The 25,774-nt window shown below is 37.5% G+C and overlaps 1 protein-coding gene across 1 annotated transcript in view; it reads left to right on the top strand.

Moving 5' to 3' along the window:
• The first annotated feature begins 636 nt into the window (after positions 1-636).
• Nav3 (neuron navigator 3) overlaps positions 637-25,774 on the top strand; it is a 291,149-nt gene continuing 266,011 nt past the window's right edge. Inside the window, exon 1 of the mRNA XM_051139705.1 lies at positions 637-970. Within this exon, the coding sequence (XP_050995662.1) occupies positions 728-970 (243 nt within the window). The 5' untranslated portion in view covers positions 637-727. The remainder of the gene's footprint in view (positions 971-25,774) is intronic.

The raw sequence follows: 25,774 nt of genomic DNA, 5'->3' as shown, positions 1-25,774 counted from the left end.
CATGAAGCAGAGTGAACACTATGGCTCCTGGCTGTCAAGAGTGAAAAATAGCTGGAAATTAGACAAACAGCTTCATTGCTGAAATTGTTTCCGGGCTAAAAGTTCTTCCAACAGCTGTTTGTTTTGGACATTGACCTGATTTTTTTTTTTTTTTTTTTTTTTTTTTTTTTTCTGCTTTAGAAAGAGAATGCAGGATGGTTATTTCTGAAGTCAGGAAGAACTCTTAGCCTTCCACTATTGTGGTCTTTTGGCTTCTTTGACAACTAGACAGAAGGGATTTTCCTCTGTTCCCTCCTCCACCCACCAGGACCTCTCTCCTCTCAAAGATCAAACTCAGGCTGCTTCTGTAGTGAGAAGAAAATAAAGCTAGGAACTCTACACTCCTACAGAAGGGGCTTTGTAGAATTTATTTCTGCAGACTCGAACTTGCAGAAGAGCAGAGTTGGGGGAGGGATTTGTCTCTTCTTGAAAGTTAGTCAAAAGTTATTGTCTCTTTTCTTTTTCTTTCTTTCTATCCTGTGTCTCTGTCTCTGTCTCTCTTTCTGTCTCTGTCTCTGTCTCTCTCTCTCTTTCTCTCTCCCTCTCTCTTTCCCCTTTAAATCCAGTTGACTGCTAGTTTTTCTTAAGTGCTTTTTTTTTTTTTTTCTGGACATACTGAAGCTGGAGTCTACCAGACTGAGGTTAGGAGCATTTTCTTTGGCAACAAGAAGAGACTTTTATAGAAGCCATGCCTGTCCTCGGAGTTGCCTCAAAACTGAGACAGCCAGCTGTTGGGTCAAAGCCTGTTCACACTGCTCTTCCGATACCGACTCTTGGCATCAGTGTGCCACAGCACTGTGCTTCAAGACCTTTGGAACTTGCTACACCGGAATGCTCAATGCTTTCTTGTCAGCTCACATTAAAATCAACCTGTGAGTTTGGGGAGAGGAAAGCCCTGCAGGCAACAGCCAAGGAGAGCGAAGACAGCAAGGTTAGTAGCTGAAGGTCACGGCAGACTTAAAACGCTCAAAGACAAATTTCTTTTCAGGTGTGCCATGGACTTTGTGAGATGGTAGCTCTTAAAGGAAGGTTAATATAAGCAGGGGTAGAATTATGGAAGACTAAGCATTTGACTTGCAAGCTGGATGTTAGCCTGTAGTTGCAAAAGTCACGAGCAAGATTCTGAATATGCATACCTGGTCACCAGTATTCTTATTGATGGAATGCTTCATTTCTTATTAATATAGCTACTCCAGATATTGCTCTGTCATTGGCATTCCTAAGTAATCGCAGATGAAAGAAATAGGGAACGCACTTTTATGTATATTACCTGTAAAAGGAGATCTCTTTGTAAAATCCCATGCAGATACCACCCACCTCTCTCTAAATGCCGTCTTTTGATTGTTTGCATGCCAGCTGCTTAGTGTATTGTAATGTGAAGAAAACTGAAGCGCTGTCCCTCTTACTGCAAGTCTGTCTAGATTTTCTGTTTGGAGATTGAACACCCTCATGTTCTTATTGCTGACATCATGTTTCAGATGTCAGTATGTAAGTAAGTATACTTTCTGCTATTTTCTGAGCGCTTGATTGCTGAGCCTTCTTTGACGGTTTGCTCCAGAGGCAGAGTGCTGCTCCAGCCCTACAGCTGAGGCTCTTTGCTTGGGAGCCATCTAAACCAGTAGTTCTCAACCTGGGGATGGTGACCCCTTTGCGGGGCATCAAATGACCCTTTCACAGGGCTTACCTAAGACCATGGGAAAACACAGATATTTACATTATGATTCATAACAGTACCAAAATTACAGTTATGAAGTAGCATCAAATGGAATTTTAAAGTTGGGGGGGTCACCACAACATGAGGAACTGTTTTAAAGTGCCGCAGCATTAGGAAGGTTGAGAGCCATGGGTCTAAAGCTTCAGAAGTGTCACTGGCCGCGAGTGCAGCACTAAACACAGCATCATGCTTTCTAAAGCTTTACAAGTTCACCATCTCACCTCTGACTTACTAGGAAATAATAGCGTATTACCTGCCTGTACACACATATAAGCTAAAAAGTAATTGGGGGTGCTTTATATAGACAAACTAAGTCTATACATGCAAAAGAAGCTAGTCCTTTTAGGTAAATGTCTATGACAGCTATCTTCTCCTGTTCAGGTCGCTAAACTTGGTCCGGATGCACCTTTCTTCACAAAGTCTTTGCATACTACAGAACTCATTTACCAGAGAGAGAGACACACAGAGAAAGAGAGAGGGGGAGGGAGGATTGTCTCTAGATTTAGCTACAGTGTCTATATGTGTCATTCTGTGTTTAATTTTATACACAACATAATATTCTTATACCAACAAGTGAAAAAACATGGAAAGCAGGCACTGTATGGGTTCTGTGACTTTGCCTCAACTCGCACAGATAATACATGTGGAATGGTAATTCAGTGAATATACATGGGAATAAATGAATCAATGAATGAATAAAACTATTATTACAAGAAATCAGTTAAGATTATTGATCTATTTGTGTCATTTCTTCATATGAAAGGGAGGTTTTTAAGTTGTAGCTGTAGCTGTAGCTGTAGCAAAGAATTACTAAAAAAAAATTCAGTTACATAAGTACTTTATTATAGGCTTAGATTTCTCAGTTCAATGTGAAAAAATCAGAGTAACACCGGCAAAGTATAAGATATTAGCACCATAGGTAATTTTTAACTTTGTGGAGATATTTAAAAGTGAATACCACACAACTCTATTATATTTTTTGTTTACCATGTTACTTTTCTGGACTCAATAGAAAATTAGGTGATAAATAGACAATTGGCCATAGATAGGTAGATAGGCACATAGATGTTAGATATATCTAGATAGGTTGACTTTTCTCTATGGAAGTGACTGTTACCTTGTGTGTTTGCTTAAACATCTACTTTGCTTAGGCCCCTTAAGACTTGGCCACTGTAACTTTTTTTCAATAGAATTTGGGTAGATCACACTGGTCAACAAGTGTTAATCAAGCATCTGATATTTTTTAATTTTCTGTACATTGGTGTTCTGCCTCCATGTATGTCTGTGTGAGGGTGTCAGATCACATGGAACTGGAATTACAGAGACTTATGAACTGCCAGGTAGGTTCTGGGACTTGAACCCAGGTACTTTGAAAGAGGAACCAGTACTCTTAACTGCTGAGCCATCTTCCCAGACTTAGCATCTGATATTTCAATTAAACTCCATGGCATGGACAGTTGTAAAAATAATTATGCTTGTAGGAATAATTTTACCATGCCTCTTATCAGATTTAAAACTAAATTTTCAAACAAACATAGAGAATGCTTCAGCAGCATACTAAAATATTTCTATGTGTTATTAGGAAATATGTTTAGAATATTTTAAATTAATGAGCAAGGGAAATAGCAAAAATGATCAAGGTAGTTGTACTAGGCAGAGTTGGACTTGGTTGACTACAGCAGATAACTCAATATCGCATTACTATTGGACAGCAGGACAGGTTGTTTTTGTTTCAAGAGATATGTAGTGAGGTCAGGACATCGTCAGAGAGCTGGAACCTCTTCATTTTGCCTGTCACCCCTCTTCCTGGCTCCCAACTCTGTCTTAAGTGGATTATGGAGTTCCAGTCTAGTAAAAGGTGCACCCCGTTTCATTACGGTTTTACGACATCCCATTGGCCTACTTATAGATCCCCAGCCTTACCTAGCTGTGGCAGAAACTGGAAAGTGCAGTGTTTGTTCTAAGCGGCTATGTGCCCGTCTAAAAATTATGGGTTCCATTCCTAAGAGAAGCAAGTCCTGGAGAGCAACCACAATAAATGGTTGTCATTAAAAAGGCATTTATGTGGAGTATGCAGCTACTCATTGAACCGAACAGTTTTGCAATCTGGTTTGAGAGTACAAACCTCTGACCATGTCAGAAATCTCTTCAGCCCAGCATTCTCTGACCTTGTTTTGCATTAAAATAGATGTTGCCAATCCAGCCATCCGATCTTGAACCCCAGTGCCTGATCATTTACTTCCCGCGCTTCATATCCTATGTCTTGCAAGATGTTAGGAATTTTAATTTGCTTTATATTTTGAATTTGTCCCTGGGTATGTGGTATTAGTTATTTCAGATTCTTTTTGTCCTGTGTCTCTTCATTTTTTATGCAGCTTAGTCAAACATGCAAAGGGGTCTTTCTCCTGCCTTACAGTTTCTTTATTCAGGAATGCTAACCTCTGCCTCCTGTTCTCGTTTGTAATTCCATCCAGCTACTCCTTCCTGTATGTCTTCTCCCTATGTCTCTTGCACTCTTCATGCTACTTGGATCTCCTATCTTTAAACAAATCACATTAGTTTTACAAACAACAACAACAACAACAACACTCCTGTGATTTTAGGATTTGAAATTAACCCAATTACATTATTTTTCCTCTTTTTTCCCTTCTTCCAATCCCTTCCATGCATACCCTATGTCCTCTCTCAAGTTCCTCTCTCTTTCCCTATTTATTAGATTTCATTTCTGCTTCATATTTTGAATGAATAAACACACACACACACACACACACACACACACACACACACACACACACACACACACACTTTTTGATTCCATACCATGTGCAGTTGGAAAATGTTCCATAAAAATGTGGAGGGCTTCTGTCTTCTTTTGATGTGTCTTTTTCTGATTTCTTACTTAATCTGAATTTTATAGCCTCTCTCTTCATATGCATTTGTTTTTCAATTCTTACTGGGCTCTCCCCTAAACCAGATGCAACTGTAGATTTGGCACCTTTGCTTGAGATTCTTTAATTTAAATTTCAGGAAGAAACCTTTTTGTTCCCTATACTTCCTGCTCTCCCTACAAAATGCTTTCTGTATGTTTTCTAGGTTTAACATATTCTACAAATACCACTCACTCTTTACAACTCATTCCAAATGTTGAAAACCTGCTTAAGAGTCCACACAGTGGAAGGAAAAATAAAGAGATTGTACATCTGTCTGCAAAGATCTAAAGGGATTCTTGGGACAGTTAGTGCTTTGGTTCATGCCAAGAGGCATCTGCTGTCCCTATTCAGTGATTTCTTAGGACGGTCATCGGAGGAATCATTTCTTTTTTATATGTTTACAAAGGATTTAGAAGAAAATCAAATGCATTATTTATGATGAGACATTTCAGTTAGTCTAAGCATTAGTACATACACATATATACATATGTCCATATGTCCATACCCAAATCCATATAGGTTGAGTATTCCCTTCCCCTTAAACTCCACTATCTTCACTTGTTTCCTAGGTTTGGTTTCGTTCCTGAGACAAGGCCTCACTCTGTACTGGAACTTAACCTATAACCCCTTGTGTAGGCCAGGTTAGAATGGGACTCATAGCATTCCTCTTGCCTCAGTGTGCTGTGTCCCGCGATTACATGTGTGAGCCATCAAGCCTGTGTTCTCACGTTCAGAGTCAACCCAAATATTAACACAGACAAGCATCATGTACACTGACTGAACTGTGGTTACTAACGAGGGCTGCAAGAAACCTTATGTGAATGGACCATGCAAAAAAGGAGTCACTGTTGTTGACACTCAGTGGGCAGGTGGGACTCGGATACAGAGAGAGGAAGCAATTTGTAATGAAAGAGTCGTACAGAATGTCCAGCGAGTTAAGTGAAGGACAACATTTGTACAAAGTGACAGGATTGGATCAGTGGAGAATGGACTCATTAAGCAGACTAGAAGAAGCCTCATAAGTGAGAACTAGACACCATTACAAGGTAGGGACATTTGGATAAGTCATAGTTGAGGGGACTGGATGCTAATTAGCATTATAGCATCTTGTAATATTCTAGGTAGTGAACTAGGTGCTTCATAGGGTATCATAATTAGGTCTTACACTAGCTAGATAATATAGATGCTATTATTGTCCTAATTTTGTACAAGGTTTAGAAAGGTAAAAATACCAAGCCAGATTTTCAGTGCTAGATTGTGGTGGATACAGGTTCAAAATAAGAGTATGCCATTGTGGGAAATGTTAATTCTAAACTAATTAACTAAAAATACCACAATGAAGACTTTTGATGATAGCAAATGGGCCAAAGTGGGTATTGATAGCCTTGGTTTCCAGGTAGAAAGTTGAATAGATTATTCATATTAAATCGCCATCGCTAGGAATAGTAAATAAGGCCTTTTCTATGTCCAGGTATGTAGAACTATCAGGAGAAGACAATTAAGTTGACACATGGCCTCCACTGGATCGTATGAGAAACTGAAATGAATAAAAGTAACCCCAAGATAGAAATAGAGCAGCAGATGTCAGTTGAGTAGATCCTGGCTTGGCTTCCAGCTGTTTCCTTTTGCAGAGGTTGCCTGAGTGCGGAGGGCTGTCAGCGCTCCTGTTGGCTTGCTCACAGGGCAGCTTTTCTGGAGCTGGCCTGCCCCACAGCTGCACGCAGGTCAGCTTGCAGTCCCCTAGGTAAGCTGCGCCTGCACATTCTGCTATTTGTATTTAAAGAAACATGATCATTTCTTTTCGTAGTTATAGCTCTTGTGTCAGTTGAGCTATTAGGGATGCTTTAATTGGATTTTGTCTGTGTGGTAGCACTTGAATAAGAATGTTGGAATGATGCTTACATTAGAACAGTTTCTCTACTGGCTGCAGAGTCTTTTTTTTTTTTAATCATGAGATTTATTGTCCTTGTGTAATCATTTGCAGCCAGAAACTGTTGCCTATCATTTTGTTTTGTGCTATATGAAGTAATTAGATGTTTCATATCATTATTTAAACTACAAAATGATGTTAAAATCATATCCTTCACATGTTATGAATCTCACTGAATTCTTTATATGACTCAGTCGATGGTGTTGACTTTGTTCATGTATTTGTTGACAGCTTGACAATAGGTTAAGTGTTTCTTTTCACTATCATAACCATCCTTTTTTATTGAAAAAGTAACTACTAAATATATTATTTATAGAAACATGAAATCAATAGGTATGCCATTCATTTTTGAGTAGGTTTTTAGAGTTTGGAGCATTATATCAATCACCAGTAACTACCCATAGTTTATTGGTAATTTTCAATATGGAGTACAACCAAGACAATGTTGTATTAGGTCCCCTCAGGACATGAATTAAAGTTATGCCCAGTCCAAAAGACATAAGCAAATTAGTCTTTTTGTCTTCTAAAATTTAAGTGGAACAAGAGGGATAGTTCCTAAAGGAAATGTTCAGATCCCCCAAGCTGCCACATCTGGAGTGTCTATGATTATAGACCTGTGATGTTGCCATCATTACACCATTGATGAGGTGCAGGAATTGAACCAGGACCACTGGTATGCTAGGCTTTCTCTCCATGCAGTGAGCTACATATTCAGAATAAAACATTTTTCAAGTGTAACACTGTATTATTTTTCTCCCTTTCCTGAGTTTATTCCCTCTGCTTTCCAATGTCTCTGGGGTGTTTTCAAAGTTTCCCACTCCAGTTTACTCTTTGGACCAAGAATTAAAAAATACTAGTTCCATTACTTACTTAAAATACTTAATACTAGGACATTAGTACTTTAGGATTTTTGTACCAAGGGTAAAAGAAGGAATATTCTAAGTGTCCTGTCCAGCAGGACCAGTAATTACGGGGTCGCGAAGGGAGCCATAACTGAAATGATGAGACGGGAAAGAAAGAGGCGAGACCAAGTAGTATTCCTATCAAGGTCCGTTTATTGAATCAAAAGCAAAAGCTTATATGGGGTGGAGGCAGGAACTAAGCAGTAGGAGGGGCCCAAGAATGTCTCCAGATAATACCATCAGGTCACGGAAACAGTTTCTATCTTATCTTAGCTAACTATCTCTCGGGAAGTCCCGAGCTAACCTGCTAAACAACATCGGCAGAAGCTGAAAGGAGGAAGTCAGCTAACCTGCTAAACTTCTGCAGGAGCTGAAAGGAGGAAGTCAGCTAACCTGTTAAACATCTGCAGGAGCTGAAAGGAGGAAGTTAGCTTTGGAACGGGGCATCAGTATTCTTCCATAGCCAGTAGACTCTTTTAACCTTGAATGACCCGGGCTGGCTCCGAACATGTAAGAATTGTAGAATATCTGATAGCATTTCTTCCTCCCTCCATTATACAAATAAGTGTCATTCTACAACTATGACAACCAAAATCATCTCTAGACACTGTGAAATGTATGAACAGTAGACAAAGTAAGTCAGCATCTGAAAGCTGTTAGCAATAGTCTTTCTGGAATGTTCCAGACTTTACGAGCAAAATGACTTTACAAATCAATTTGTACTTAAGTCTCAGTGTCTTTAAAATGAGAATAATTATATAAATTAACTCATAAGCTTGTTTACAGATTAAAAATTTAGTTCCTATAATTATAGATCAGTAGGAAGTACATATTTGGTCAACATTTATTAATATACATATAATATAAAGCTAATAGCTTAATGTAACATGATAACAAAGTGCTAGGACAAGGGGGCATGGGCTAATTAATCATGAAAAATACATTTTAACCATGTATTTTGGAATGAACTTTATCTGGCCAAGTAAACATGAGATAAAAGAATATTGCAGAGAGAATAGTACTTATTAAGGTATGGTATGAGATACTATTTTATACAATGAAAGAAGATTACCCAGTTCTAACTGGCAGAATACAGGCAAGACAGACAGGGCTGACTGGACAAGCTGGAAAGATAGGACATGAGGTGCAAGTGAAGGTGTTGGATCCTCTGTGCACAGAGTGAGAAGAGTTTGCTCAGTATCAAGGTGACACATGTAAGTTCCTAGAAACTCAATGATGTAATAAAACATAAAAAATACTGATTGTGAGGAGGCTGAAGCTCCAGAAAAGAGAAGCAAAAAAGATAGATTTTTTAAAAAAATTTAGAACCAAGCCCAATACAGTCAAGAATGTCACATTAGTAAAAGAAGACCTAGCTGTTTGAATTTATTTACCCAATATCAACTACCCATATTCTAAGTCTTGTAAAAAGAAACTATATATATATATATATATATAATATATATATATATATATATATAATGCAGATTTGTTTGAAATATTTTGAACTTCTCAACTTGTACTATATAAAACTAATGATAATTCACAGAAATTTGAGTAGCTACTGTATGCTATATGTTAGATCTACATATCCAATTTATTATTATTACCACTAAATACAAGAAGGTCAGAGATTCTGTAGCACTCTGGATTATAGCCTAGTTTATCTGACTCTTACACTCTCTGTGTTCTTAGCCTTCGTGCCAGTGCAATAGCCAAAAGCAATGATGTTCATCACTATTTTTTGGAGATAAAGTTTTGCCAGAGAAAAGAAGAGAAAGTTATAGACTTGGGCCAGTAGTACTGACTTAATCTTTGACTGACTTTACTCCATGCTCTTTTTGTTTTTCTGGTTCCACTGTTGCTCCAATTTTTGTAAAAGAAAGAAGTGCTTTTCATTGGATTACTAGTCACTGGAGCCTGGGTGAAGACTTTGATATCTTGGGAGAGTTCATGGAATTGGTTGTATGGCAGGACTTCCCCTTTCCAAACTGTAGAATAATTTTCTTAAAAGTATTATAGTTTTAATTTGAAAATAAGTCACTTGATGAGAGGGGTCATGGGACAAATGTATACTGTCCCTGGTAAAATAATATGATGCTAGTTTCACTTTTTAAAATGAAGAATAAAATTTTAAAAAGCAATTTTTGTCATGTCTTGATGCTATAAATTTAAAAACTTGAAGTTGACAAATCTATAGTTATTTATAATGAAATATGTTAGAACAAACTTAGATACAATCAAATTGACACTGATAATTGTGGTAATGCTCACCTCTACAATGTATAATCCGTAGATCTCCTAGTCTTAACACAGTAGAACTAACTAGTTCACTCCCTTAATGGCCCTACACAGCCAAGGAATGACAAGCCTACATAGGACAAATCTGGCTTGGCACATACATTTTTAAATAAACCTTCATTTGAACTCAGATGTGCTTTGTATGCATGGTCTGTGGTTGCTATTTAGGTAGAATTTCAAAGATGGATCTTCATAATAGAGAACTGTGTCCTGCATGAACTCAAATTTTCTTAAATGGCCCTATAAGAAATAGTTTAACTCTAGGCACAATGGCGCATGCCTCTAATCCCAGCACTCTAGGAGGATCTCTGTGAGTTCAAGGCTAGCCTGGCCTACAAAGTGAGTCCAGGACAGCCAAGGGTACACACACACACACAAAAACAAACAAACAAAGAAACAAACAAACCTGTCTTGGAAAAAAATAAAAGTAAAAAAATTGTTTAACAATGTATGTATACGGTAACACTCGAAGCTAGCTTCGTTCATCATCACAACTGTCTTGAGCAGTGTGTGGGGAAAAAAAAGAGAAAGGAAAAGAAAGCAAAAACACCACTGAGCATGTGTTCAGCTGCTCTACTTACCACTTGGACTCACTTCCCCTAGTCACACCAAGTGACAAGAGCAATCCAGTCCAGCTGTGCGATCAGAAATAAAGAAAAATGCTATTAACAGGCATTTGTTAGTTAGAGATTAGTTGGATTTTCAAGATTAGACATGATTTTATGATATTAATAAAAACTCTAAGATGCTGAATATTGTCTTAACGATTGTCACACAGTTAGTTGTCCTGATTTGTAAGGATAGCCATTTAAAAGCAAAACACTACATCAGAGGGGAACCATAATTCCTGCGATAATGAAGAAAAAGACTTTGTAATCTATCCAGCTGTTTTTAAAGTCAGGACCTCTGGAAGAGCAGCCAGTGCTCTTAACCTCTGATCTGTAGCCCCCCCATTTCCAGCTTTTAAAACAACAGTTGTCCTTACAATTGTCATAGATTTGTCACAAAATTCTCATATAGAAAGCTCACTGTGGTCTTGTCTTGTCTCCATGTTTCCACAATGATTTTGCTGACTGCCTTCTATTTCTGTGTTCCAACCTGCCAGTGCAGACTGATCACATCCTGAAGTTGCTCTTGGACTTGACACTCAATCCTACTTCTAGCACATGGGCTTTAGATTTTTCTCTTGCCAGTCCTGGGAACTCTCCGTTAGAAATATGACATGGAAGGCCAAGGGAGTATAAGAGCTGAATTCTAGAAGTGAAATTGAAAGAGCAGGGTAGACTAAGGTGTCCCAGTGGGAAGGCAGCATTTGTTGGCTTCTTTATGTTGGTAAGTGGGTGCCTACACAGTTGGGTAATGGAATGTTTACCTTTGGTTTGGAAGCGTTTTGTAACTTCTGTCTGTACAACGCAAATCATTTCCAAGGAGCCATTGAATAGGAACAAGGAGACAGATCACTGAAAAAAAAAAAAAAAAAAAAACCAACTCACCACCAGCATTGAAAGTCATATTATAATCCTTTGAGAGTATGGGAAGTAATTACAAAGAGCAATATTCAGAACACCTCATTTGAATTGTAAGACAAAATCTGAAAGGTTTAACTTGTCTTTACAGTGCATTGTGCATGACAATGTATCTGGATTCTTTATTGGAATGCATGTCAGGAAAGCAGGAGGGAGGATTTGGAAGGAATAAACAGACCAGAAAAAGGTCCAGGGGGCTGGAAGGGTACAGTCGGGTAGGGATGAAAAAAGCAAAATATAGGACTAGGAGTGACTGGAGCAGAGTGCTTATATTGCATGGAAAATGAAACAAAAGCAAAAACAAACAAATAACAATAACAGGTGAGAAAAAGCCCTGGGTTTTATTCCTAGCACAGCTTGGTGAGGCATATGTGTAATCCCAGCAATTGAGAGGCGGAGGCAGGAAGATCAGAAGTTTAAAGTAATCCCTGGCTACATAGCAAGTTCCCAACCAGCATGACCCAGTTTCAAAATTAAATCAATGAATGAATAATCATATATATATATATATATGAAATTGTCACAATGAAGCCTATTTGTTGTATATTAACCAAAACACATTTTTAATCTCAAAGATATTTAAATGAAATGGATGTCATTTTATTGTAGGTTAGTTCAATCTATATTTTTAAATTTCCAAATTCTTATATTTTCATGTTTCTGTTTTTATTGATGTCCTATAGCATTATATTCTTGCCAAAAATTATGCTATTATTTTGGACAATTCATGTGACAGTTATTTTTCTCTAAGCCATTTGCTTTTTATAGTCATTTCACCCTTCCTTTGTCTGGCTTCTTGAGAGCACACTGTCGTTTTGTTCCTTCCCATGAACACTGGGTGGCTGTCCTCTCTGACATTATGTTCCCAGAGCTATTTCTCTCAGAATTGAGCTAGACCTTTCGTATTCGGTAGAAGGATGCCTTTCAGTAACTACAAATCTTTACATTTACTGCTCCAAGGTCTACCTCATGGATCCCAGATGTCTTCTCCTGTCATGGTTGCCTACAGAACATAGTCACTAGTTTAGAGCGTGACTTATTTGAAGGAGAAAAACATAATCTAGTAGACATTTATATATCAATCAAGATTTTATAAATATACAAATAATTGCATACGAACTCTGGTGCCCCATTTTTGACCACGTCCCCGTGATGGGGAGGCCTGGTGGCACACAGAGGAAGGATAACAGGTCACCAAGAAGAGACTAGATATCCTATGAGCATATACAGGGGGAGGAGGTTCCCCCTCAGTCAGAGTCATAGGGAAGGGGAGTAAAGGAGAAGCAGGAGGGAGGGAGGAATGGGAGGATACAAGGGATGGGCTAACAATTTAGAAGTAATATGAATAAATTAATAAAGTATTTTTTTAAAAAGAAAAAATATAAATGTAAGAAGTACGAAAGAGAAAAAGATAATTCTAGAGAAAAAAGTTGGTCTATAAAATATGTACTGAGAATTCTTTTACACACACACACACACACACACACACACACACACACACACACACACTTCTCATATATAGAGATACTTGGATGTAAGCATCCAAAGCCTGAAAGTGGAGTGAAGTGATGTTATTTTAATCAGTGTTCACCGTAATCCATTTGCACCACCGCAGCCTCATACTACACACCGGGTACTCATAAGTAAGTGAGTGTACTTCTCAGAGTTAGAAAGTCTGGGATTTCCACCACTAAGACTTCAGAAGTTGTCTCTGCCTTCAAGATGGTACCTGGTTGCTGCATTGTGCTGGGGAAGAAAGAGAGATATGTTCTGATAGAGCAGGATAAACCCCGGGTGAATTTGCTGTCTTAGCTCTTTCATCATGGCCCTAGGTTTCTGCATACAAGCTGTTCTTTTATGACTTCATCATCTTTTAAAGCATTTATCTACTAATAATACCATAATAGTAATTAGGTTTCCATGTAAGATTTCTGTAGATACTCTTGGACTATGTCAGGGCTCAAACCATGACCAAGAAATAGTGCTTGTTCAGGAAATTCACCTTCTGCATCTGCAGCAAGTCTTTCATAGGTGCATTTGCATTTCATTCTAAAACAATTTTTCTGAGATTTGTATTTCAGATTTAGTCATTGTTTTCTTGCCTTACATTTCTAGATGACACTAATTTAATCTATTGAATATTTGTTTGTTGGAGAAGAAGGATATATTCATGTATGATACATGTATGTGCTTATTTTTGTAATCTAAATATTAGGAGTGTCTGTAGCATGTAGTGTAAAGGCAGCAGTATTATCATCAGACCTTACTAACCTTCTAATCTAAAGGCCTGAATTAGAGTCCTGGTTCCTTTCATAGTTCCTGAAATTCATTAGACAATTTCCAAACTAAATCTAAGACCCTGAGTTTAGTACAATGGTGTCTTAGGTGCCACCGTGTTCGTTTTCTCTGTGTCTTCAGCAGCTGCACATGGCGGAAAGGACTCTTGTTTTTCTTCAACAGCTGCTTCTCTATAGGACAGACAGGATGTGGTCTGGAAGAAAGTCCACACTTTAACAATAGACTATTGACGGAAGGCTGGGGGAGTGCAAAGAGGAAGAGACGATTTGTCTACACCTAAAATTATCAGAGGCATTTGTTTATGTGATAACAGATTTTAAGAATCTGTTTTTTAAATGTCACCCCTGTCCTCCCTCTGTCAGCTTTGACTGAATATAGAAATCTGTATTCAATACAAATATAACAGAATATATATATAAATTCAGAGGAAGAATTGTACCACACTCTATCTAGAGAAATAAGACATCATAAGTTGCTCATAGTAATGTGGTGCATTTCTTTATCCCTTGTGTATGTTACACCATGCTATGGGATAGTGTTCTTAAGAATCAAAAATGGGATAATTGAAAAGATGGGACGAGTGGAGGAAGGGGAAACTGAGGGTGAAATGTATTCTATGAGAGAAGAATTTATTTTCAAGAGAGAGAGACAGAGAGAGGAAAGACACAGTTCAACTGAAAAGTAGGAGCAGTTTGGCTCTTTAGGCAGGAAGGAGTTCACTCAGGAAGAATATATGAAGACCATAAGGCTCCAGACGTCTTTTCAGTTCCTACAGCATGACATTTTCTCACTAGATATGCATAACAAAAAAATATGGACGTCACAGACAATGGTGTTTCCCTTTCTCTTCTGCAGCCTTAATCAAATAGCAATTATATTTTGGTTAAATTTAATATTTTAAAGAGTTGTAATAGAAACTCAGGTTCCTTATCACCATGGCCACTCCACGGTAAATGCGGTCTGCTTTAGTTCCCAGAGACAGAATTCCCATGTATACTATCAGGTGCGTGACACCTGCGTGACACATCTAAGTTGGTGCAGTTTTTGCCCAGGTGGAAGAAGAGTTAGGCACACACTCAATGTCTCATTTCCCTTTTTCTCTCTTCTCTTCAAAGGCTGCTGTGTAAAACTTCTGTTAAACGTCTTGACACCTGTATCTTCTTAGGGACACACTGCTACTCGCCAAAGACCTTGGCAGTGGGTGCTTCCTGTTGTGGGACAAACTTTTACGTAGAGAACATTTTAGAGGCGTGTGTGAAACCACCGCATTAACAAAATAGCGAAGATGGCCTTCTCATGAGCTTAATGGAACTTGAGAGTTCAGTCAGAGGAAGAGCCTCCAAGAACAGACGTGAGTAAGGCTGAGTAAGGCGTAAGTCTACGTGTGGGTCTTTTTTTTTTTTTTTTTTTTTTTTTTTTTTTGTCTCTTCCCGCGAACAACAGTTGGGTTTCCTGGCAGTGCGTTAATGGAATGACTGGTTTCTTTGTGCAAACCGCGTCTCAGACAGGGAGGAAGAAGGAACCAAGTGGATTGTGTAACTTTATAAATAGAAGCACCCATGTTAAAATAACAAGAGCACTCTAGGGGCTGAGGCAAATTTTACTAGTAGCTGTGAAATTAGGCGGCAGACTGAGTATCAGAGTCAATCCGTGGCGCGGCTTCTCACGTTGGCCTGAAACTGCTGGGTGACTAGCATCCATGAGAAGTCTTTATTGTAAGGGTTTTAGTCCAAATAAATCAAAACCTCTTCTCTGCTGGATATAGTCTAGTTGGAGACATAGGAAGCTTGTCTTCCACTACAAATATTGAATAATGTGCTCATATTTTTTTTCACGATGGCTCATAACATAGGAAGCATCTGGAGTATTTATACTGGCAGAAGCATGAAGCACAGAGCTCTGGCTACCTTAGCTTCTATAGAAGAAGCCAGCCCTCCACTGACTCTGTCATGACCCGTGCAGCTGTAGATGATTAAATTCCATTGTCCTTGACCTTAGATCAGCAGTTCTCAACCTGTGGCTTGCAAATCCCTTTGGGGGAGGGTCAAACGACTCTTACACAGGGGTCACAAATCAGATATCCTGCATATCAGATATTACATTACAATTCATAACAGTAGCAAAATGACAATTGGGAAATAGCAATGGAAATAACTTTATGGTCGGCGGTCACCACAACATGAGGAACTGTATTAAACGGTCGTTGCGTTGGGAAGGTTGAGAACCACCACTGTCTTAAACAGAAGACTCTGGGTAAGAACAAAGAAATCCCTATGAGTGTCACGAAACCGATGTCATCAAATAATCGCATTCAGTTTGATACATGGATGAAAGAAGAGATTATGCTACTTGCTCCTTGGTCCAGATTTAGAAACTGTAAATTGTAAGTCCCGGTAAGGTCTTTGGCTTTTGTGGCGTGTTCTTCAGGGACATTAATAGACAAACAATCTCTTCCAACAGCCACAGATCTTGCTAACTAGTCAGGCCTCACTCAGCCTGGTTAAAATGAACTTTCTCCTTCAAACTCACCCTCAATGAGGAGGCTCACTTAATTCTTGTTTATATTGCACAAGAGTCCCTAACAGAACACCTTACATATGATTAACAGTTGCAGCACGTTTGTTCAACAAACAAAAGAAAAATGACTTTTATATTATTCCATTGACATGTGGTTTGTTTCATGCCTGCTTCATAAAGTGCATTTCTAAACCCTACTTATTTTTTCATGAGCGCGAATGTCACCTCTGTCATATGTGTGTAACAGTGTTTTGAAGTACCGTGACTTAGTCTTTAGTATGTTGTACCAAATCCGCCTGGAGGAAAATTACCCCAAATCACTGGCGATCACAGGTGTCTGAAGGACTAGGCCATAAAATGCAGAATAATAAAGATGAAAGGGGTGATAGAGAAGCTTCTAATGCAAGTCTCTTTTTTATGCCCAGGTAAAACTACAGCAGCAGATTTGAATGAGTCATATAAAAGTTGTCATTTGAAAACTATTTTTTACATTTTATTTATTGCTCATGTGTACTTATGGTATACTTATGGGCATGTGTGCTATGGAATGTATGTGGAGGAGGTCAGAAAGCAACATGGCAAAATTAGTTCTTTTTTTTTTTTTCTTTTATGTGCATTCTTGGGATTAAGCTAAGGTAGTCAGGCTTGCATGACAAGCTGCTTTACCTGCCTAGTTCTCATTGACCCCTAAACTATGTAACTTTAAAGTGTGTGTGTGTGTGTGTGTGTGTGTGTGTATGTGTGTATGTATATATATATATATATATATATATATATATATATATATATATATATTTCTATGTCTGCATTTTATACATGGGTATAAGTCAATACTATATCATGTCTTACTGAGAACTCTCGCTAACATGCTTAGTAAGTGAATATGACATCAGCATTCCATTTAAGCCCCAGAGTATTCTAGAAGCTAGTCATAGCCTTGGGTTGAAGAATTAGTAAAGACCTAGGGGCATGCTCAAGACATGCTTTAACACCCAAGCATGTCTTGGTTTTCTTCTCTTGTCAGCATGAGCTGAGGGATGGTTCTGTTCAGTCACAGCATCCATGTTCTCTGGCTATGGTAGATTCATGAATAGTAATGGAGTCCTCATTCTCTATAGAAATGCGTGATGTAATTAAGAATTCATAAGTCCTTTTTAGTGGGTAAATTCAACCAATTATGTAATAATGTTTAGGTTTTACTTAAAAGTCTTTAAGATACATTACTTCCAAGACCAGAAAAAAAAATGTATCCCAGTATACATCCCAGTATAATGTGTTTCTTCTTAATCTTAAATAGTGAACAGAAATAATTGATGACTTTCTTGCTTATGTCTTTGCCCTTAGCCTCTCCGCAGAGAGGACTTGTCCAGCTTGGTCACTTGGCATGACATACCATTTTCTCTTGTGATGTGAGCATTTAGTTCTACTGGCAACAACAAAAGTCCTTTCTGTGCGACTACATAAACACACTAAGATACTCTATTCAAAAACACTAGAAGTGCACCTCTGTGTGTGCTCACACGCGTGTGTTCCTTATAATGGAACCCATAACTAATAGGTTTTCTCCCAGATCATAAGCTTCTCAAACCTCAATGTAATAAGCCAAATAGAAAGAAATTGAAAAACTATAAAAACAGGTTTATTGGGAGCAACACCCTGTGGGATTCATTAGTCTCATAGAACCATGTTAGAGGTGTTGCCCACACTGGCTAAGGTAAGGGAGATTTTTTTTTAATAGATCCTAGGTGAGGGGTGATGATGTGTCAGCCACGAGCTGGGATTGTGCCCATAAATGGTCAAAATCTGAGGCCCTGAACAGGTCTCAGGTGGGCTGTTGGGCTGCATCAGCTACCAGCTGCTGGAAACAAGGGAACAACTTCCTGTTCCATGCCTTTACTCAGCATCTTTCAGTGCAGCAGGTTTCCCAGACAATGCAGGGGTGAGCTGGAGTCTCCAATGAAACATAACTTGTGAAGTGCTAGGTGAGTGTTCCGTTACTGACCCAGAATCCCAAATCCAGAGCCTCAGATTCTGATGACAACTTGTAATTTTCCCTTTACTGTGGCGGGTCCATCTAGGGAAGGAACGCTCTGTACCATGTGTCCCAACAGCTCCTAAGTACAAACGAAGCAGAAGTTTTCTCAGCCCTTACACTGCTCTGAAACGTTTCTTAGTACCTTAGGGTCTTGGACCTGGTCCCAAGAGAATCAACATATCAAACATTTTGGGATTTTTATATTCTTTTTTTTTTTTTGTCTTTTTTTTTTTATTAATTTATTCTTGTTACATCTCAATGTTTATCCCATCCCTTGTATCCTCCCATTCCTCCCCCCCCCCCATTTTCCCATTATTCCCCTCCCCTATGACTGTTCCTGGGGGGGATTACCTCCCCCTGTATATTCTCATAGGGTATCAAGTCTCTTCTTGGCTACCTGCTGTCCTTCCTCTGAGTGCCACCAGGTCTCCCCCTCCAGGGGACATGGTCAAATGTGAGGCACCAGAGTACGTGAGAAAGTCATATCACACTCTCCACTCAACTGTGGAGAATATTCTGACCATTGGCTAGATCTGGGAAGGGGTTTAAAGTTTACCTCCTGTATTGTCCTTGGCTGGTGCCTTAGTTTGAGCGGGACCCCTGGGCCCAAATCTGCCTATCATATTGTTCAACTTGTAGATTTCTAGGACCCTCTGGATCCTTTTATTTTGCTATTCTCCCATGCGTCTCTCATTTAGTCTTATTCATTTCAGTAAAACCCTTCTCTAATCTCTGTGCTTTCCCTGATATTTGAACTTTTACTTATCCTCACTTCATGGCTTCTCTGAAAAATCCATCCTTCATCCTCTGCATTAGATTTTAGAGTACCACTCTGTCCTCAGTGCCAAAGATTGTGCATGTGATGGCTAAAGGGGGACTTTTGGGTTCGGAACACATTTTCTCACGTAATGAAACCTGACTTTCAAAACATCCTTATCTCTATGGGGTTAAAACATTTAAAGTTGATCAATGAATTACATTGTCTGGGTTGAATTCTTTTCCCCAGTGTCTCAGTGGGTAGAGGAATCTCAGGTCAGCTACAAAAAAGAGTTAAAGAGGAACATAGTGTTGGATGATTTCAGAAATATACAGTCACAAAAATATACTGAACATATAGTCGTGGTATGGTAAGATTTTCAAATAATTGCATTTTCTAGAATGTTCCATGATTTTTTTTTAAATGTTAACATGCATGCATTCCTGCATACTGCATGAACAACCAACAATAACATCTCCCTTCACTTAAGTGCAAGCTAGCACAGCTGGAGATCCTTGAAGTATCTCATTTGTCTTCATGTGGACTTGACAGATGGAGAAAGTAAAGTGTAAATGTGCCAGGCAACAATAAGACAAATCATATACTGTTTGTTGTATAATTTCCATTGATATACCATGAATTATTGCTTCAATATTAATACAGTACCAGAAATTAAGCAACAGCTGCCTTTAGGAAGGCAAAGGAAGAGTATCTAACTTATGAAATATAAAGCAACATTATAAAGAAAAGATAGGTATAATCAGGCTATCAGAGCCCATGTGTAATGATAGAGTAACATATCTGAAAATAACTTCAGCTCAAAAATAGATGCCAATTGACACAGAATCATAAAGCAAATGTTTCTCTGTAACCTCATAGCAGTGCTTTGTAAAATACTTAGCCTGCTTTAAACATTTAAAATATGTATTAATGTTGACACACATACACTAAAAGTGCATTAACAATGTGAGCTGATGAATTTTCAATAAAGGAATACACCTGTGAAACAAATACAAAACAGGAAACAAATACTTGCAATTTCTAACATGGATAATTACAGTTTAGATTGTTTTTACATGTGTGTGTGTGCACATACGCACATACATTCATCCACACATGCATATATGTATCCCACTGCATAAATTTTCCATAGTGTATAATCATTCTATGCCCAATATAGGACTTTGGATGAGGAATAATTTACTGGCTTATGAACAATGCTGCGGTGATCAACACTGTGATTTTTAAGAACCAGCATCAGATGGAGAAATATCTAGGAATAAAATGGATAGTATGTGGGAGATGAATATGATCTGATTTGTTGGTTGTTTCCCAAATTTGTTATAAGCAATGGCTTTCTTGCCTCATGGAGTGCGTCTCACCCAAGGCTGCCCATTCCCATGACATCATACACTTAAGTTCTATGTTGAGATTGACAATTCTGTGATGACTAATGAAATTGATCATTTTTTAAAACTTAATCTGTCATTGGATATTCTTTAATATTATATGTCTATATTGCTTTTTTGCCCACTGACTGTTCTAAAGACTGTGAATCTACTTTCTCCAATAATTTATAGGAAATGGTTTTTTTAAAAATATTCTGAATATGAGCTTTTATCTCATAAATTATTTTAATATAATTTTTTAATTAATGTAATGTCTGTTCATAGGCAGAATATGTCTTTTTTGGCAGAACATGTGTAACTATTAGGACCTAGCATTTCAGAAAGTATGCATATTTTCTTTCACTAATAAAGAAAATTCTCTCTCATTAATTTCCGATTGTTAGTTTTAATTCATTAATTTGTTCTTTCATTCAAGTATTCAACCACCATTACCTATGTCTTGTCATATTTGATAGTTATACAAGTAAGATTAAAAGCCAAAGTTGACTTTAGAAACCAGAAATGTTAAAAAAAAAAAAAGAAAAGAAAAAGAAAAAAACCCTTTTAGCCAGGATATGGGGTTGATTTTCAACAGTCAGTTCTTGCCTAGCATTCCCAAGGCCCTAAGTTGGATTTGCAGCACTACAAATTCACACTCAACACACACACACACACACACACACACACACACACACACACACACACACACAGCCTTAACCTTTCGAACATGCATTGCCATACATAGTGCTGGGAAATTAAAACACCTCACTTCATTCTGTTCTTCTCTGAAAGAGGCATCTCAGTATTTCACACATTTTATGAATTTTAGAGCTTTCATCTGGGTTAGCCCTTTTAGACACAGATAAATTAGCTTCTGACACTTTAAAGCAAAAGCTAAGAATTAATAATAAAAAAGAACTTTCCAAGTGATGTTTTCCCAGAAGAAGCAATGGTTCTGCTAGTCTCTTCATTGAGAAGGCAGCCTATTTCTGTAGTCAGCCTAAGGCATTAGATTGCTTCATCGTCCCTTGCATACTAAACCCAAAAACTTAGGAGTAAATCCCTGCAGTCTTACATTTATGAATGTTGTGAACCAGAAATCTCCCAAGTTCTTAGTTAATTTTTAGTACAGAAAACTTGCTCATCATTAGAGACTTAGTGTTCTAACAAGATTTCATGGTTGAATACTGTGGTTTGATAAGGGTAAATTTAAAAAAGCAGCATGTAAAGTTAATCGTGTGTGTGTGTGTGTGTGTGTGTGTGTGTGTGTTTGTGTGTGTGTGTGTGTGGGTTGTGTGTGCTGAACATGCAAACATGCTTTGGGAAAATTGAAAATGAATGCTTCAAAATATCCATGGAGTTTTTCTTGGATGAGTACATATGTTTTAAAAATATAGTTTCTTGATTTGAAGGTTGTCTGCTTCTCAGTCGTATTGTCTGTGCTTAGTTTCTTTTCTAAATGTTTATCAGGTGAAGTTATCAAATATGTCTATTCATCTTTACTTAGAAATACTATTTAGCATACATGTACTTTTATATTCCTTTGAAAATTCTTGCAGTGAACAATTCTCTTAGCATTCTTACATGTAATTAAATATTTGTGAAATTAGGCTACTATTCTATCATATCACTAGGATTTAATATTTTTTTCAAAAAATGTTGAGGAATTGCTTCTATTTTATTATAATGCCTTTGTCCAGTGACACTCTGTAACATTCCAAAGGTAGGGAAGAGATATCTGTTTAAACCTACATTACCTTTGAGCCAACTTTGACAATTTCATTTTAGCAATAGCAAGACTCTTGTACAATATTGAAGACCTTGAGGCTAAGCTTCAGAGAGCAATAGTGTTCCTATTTGCCAATCTTAAATAAACATAGATGCAAATTTTACATAAATATCCATAGTTAAGTCTGCTGGGTAATCACTGCCCATTGTCCCGGACCCCAATAAATGGCCAGGAAATATATGTCTTATGTGTGAGTCAGTGTCAGACAGCACACTTCAGATATCCAAGTGACCCCAGACAAAATGGCAGAAGGACCTAGCTGACTGTAGCCCAAGTTTTCACATATATACCTAAAAAGTAATTATTGTTTAAGTTTGCTAAAATGTAGGTTGTATAATGTCTAATGATCCAGACATGTGCTACAAGCTCATAAATATACTGTAAATTTTAGTCCATGTGCTTTACAATTACATTTTAAAAATATTTTAAAGCTTTTTCCCATCCATTCTCAGTACTACTTTTTTCACTCTTATATAAGCTTTCAGAATTCTATGCTTATACATATGATATGGAGAGAATCAAAACACCATATGATCCCTTCTAATGAGTTTATTACAAAACCTTTAAATCCTGCTATTAATTATTTTTCCTCCTTTCAACCTAACATTTTTATTAGTGATTCACATAAAATTATTTTTTCTTTTTCCTCTATTTTATTAAGTTTCTCATTTTTTACATATAGATTTATATTATTACATACACACATACAATAAACTACCTACAGCAAGAAGAACCATAAAATAATCAGGAATTATATAAATGTTACATTCTTAGTATTTTGGCTATTTGTGTTTGGCAGCATTGAAGAAAACATCTTTCCTATCTTGGTGCATCTAAAATTCTGAATGTAAATCAATATCTATCATATCTTGTCATTACCAACTTAAAACATCTATCCAGACCTAAAAACATCTTAACCTCTACACAACTAAGCTTCATTGTAAAACTAAACCATCTGGTCTTCAACCCCATCAGAGACTTGAGAAGGAATAAAGCTGATTACCTGAGTATACAGGAGTGCAGGTTAATAGCTTTGTAAATGAGAAGATGACAGAGAGGGTTTGCTATGTAAGCAATCACCCAAAACTCTCTATATAGCTAGCCCAATATATCTGACAGACACATTTGTAAGGCCAGAAACTATTGAGAACTTACACTGTCTTTGCAGAATTTGGCTATCGACTCTGCCTGCATCTAAGCTTGCCCCTTTTTTATGGGGAAGGTCACATCACCCTCATCAAAGGAAAAATATGCCAAGATGATGTCTCAGTTCTGAGCATCTATGCCCCAAATGCAGGAGCACCTACTGTTAATTATATTTCAAGAATTAGACTTTATAGGCCTAGCTATCCATATATTCCTATATTCTTATTTTTTGTTTTCATGTAGTGATTTAAGCCAGATAATAAACAACACTTTCTGACATGATGACAGGGTGAAAATTGCAAGAGCTGTTGAAAAATGACTCATGCTATTAAACCTTGAAGACAGTTTTTTTTTTCACCCAGAATGCACCACACCAAGATGCATCACCTTTGGCATGATATCTAGCATTGCACATATGAAATATATGCTCTCTTTCAATTAAGATTCTCTCTCCAAATATAACTTAATGAAATTATTTATTTATTTTCTGTATGTGGTGCATACTTAGCTTGTGTGTATGTGTACCACATGTGTACTAGTGTGTATATCAGCCAGAGCAGGGCATTAAATCCCCAGCAACTGGATTACAGAAGACTTTGAGCCATCACGTGGGTGTGGCAAATTGAACCCAGGTCCTCTGGCAGAGCAATCTGTGTTTTGTTTTGTTTTTTTGTTTTTGTTTTTGTTTTTGTTTTTGTTTTTTGTTTTTTTTTTTTTTTTTGTTTTTTCGAGACAGGGTTTCTCTGTGTAGCCTTGGCCATCTTGGACTCACTTTGTAGACCAGGCTGGCCTCGAACTCACAGCGATCCGCCTGCCTCTGCCTCCCGAGTGCTGGGATTAAAGGTGTGCGCCACCACACCCGGCTGCAATCTGTCCTCTTAATCACTGAACTATCTCACTAACTCACAAAATTATCTTTTGCATCATTTTCTAATAGGAAGAATGTAGTGATTTGAAATGCCATTATAAAAGGAAAATAATAAAAACAACACCCTTATCATTAAATCTTCTTATAGTGCCGTGAAAATCAAAACATTAAAATATTAACTTTCATGGAGTTGTTACCATCCCTTTCCTAAATATTGTGTGAATATGAAATAGCACTTTAAATTGTTCTCCAGCCATTGTAGAATTAAGTTTTTTTTTGGTCTCTGAAATCAATCTCTCCAGATCATGAGTGGCTCTAAATTTTCATATTTACTTTGAACAATGAAAGAGTGGGTCTTGTGCTTATTGTTGAAACTTCATTTAACGGTATCAAATTTTAACCCCTTTTTTTAACAGATTAATTAAATCTTTACTTTTTTTTAGATTACATGCATGCATCTGAGTAATCAGAAAACTGAAAAGCTAATCAAGGGAAGTCTAAACCTCCATGTGTCTAAGGAAAGCATCACTCCAACTTTTGATATCTGAGTCTTTTATATCTAAAGCGCAGATTATATTTCGACCTTCATAGAGTTTTCATAAGAAGTAGGTATTTTATTCTAGTGTTTGAAATAATACAGTACCCCCTTTTAATGAATGACAACTGTTTTCAGTAAGTCTAAAGTTTGGGATTTTAATTCTTTCAACAGTCAGAGGACAACAGTGGAGGATATTGACGTTGTCTTGTTGTAACCAAAATGTTCGAAGAGAACTCGCAAGCTTCTTAAGTGGTTATGCTTTATTCAGCATCCGTGGAAAAAGAGTCATCAATTCTATTTATTTTCAATCACTGAGCAATACTTGTAATACAGTATTACTATGTCACATTTTGTTTTGGAAATGCCTTTTGATTGAGTAAAGCTGTGGTTCTCAATCTTCCTAATGCTGCCACCCTTTAATACAGCTCCTCATGTTGTGGTGACATAAAGCTGTTTTTGTTGCTACTTCATAGGTGTAATTTTGCTATTGTCTTGAATCATAATGTAAACATGGTGTTAACTGACCCTTGTGAAAAGGTTATTTGACTCCCAAAGGCATCACAACCCACAGGTTGAGAACCACTGGATTAAAGCATTTTTGGATATATGTATCATTTTAATAACTGCTTTATAGACAAGATAACATCTTTTTGAAAAGCATCCATTGAATTAACTTTTACTCAAATGAATTAATTATATTTTGATCTTTAAGGAAATAGATATAATGCCATTGTTTTAAAACTGGAGCTAATGAAAGTGTGTATTATTACATAGGCAAAACATATGAGTAAAAGTTGCCCACTTGTATTTCCAATGCTATTGAGTTAAGACACAAAGTTATACTGCTGTGTTTGCTTTTGTTGTTGTTGTTGTTATCTGTATGACTGTAAGGCAGAGAGGAATAGGTGAAACAAAAATTTACATCCAAATTCAAAGCTCCCCACGCTATTTGCCAAGAATAAAAGTGCTTTCTGCATTTGAGACAAAGCCTAATCCATATTTATTTCCTGGCTTGAGGAATTTCATGGGGTCATTTCTACAGGAGAGCTCCAAGGGAGTTAGGAATCTGGCCTGTGATTTTCCTCCTGGCACTGGC

This window comes from Acomys russatus, chromosome 31 (assembly GCF_903995435.1).
Source record: "Acomys russatus chromosome 31, mAcoRus1.1, whole genome shotgun sequence".
NCBI lineage: Eukaryota > Metazoa > Chordata > Mammalia > Rodentia > Muridae > Acomys > Acomys russatus.
This window is presented reverse-complemented; position numbering and strand designations above follow the sequence as displayed.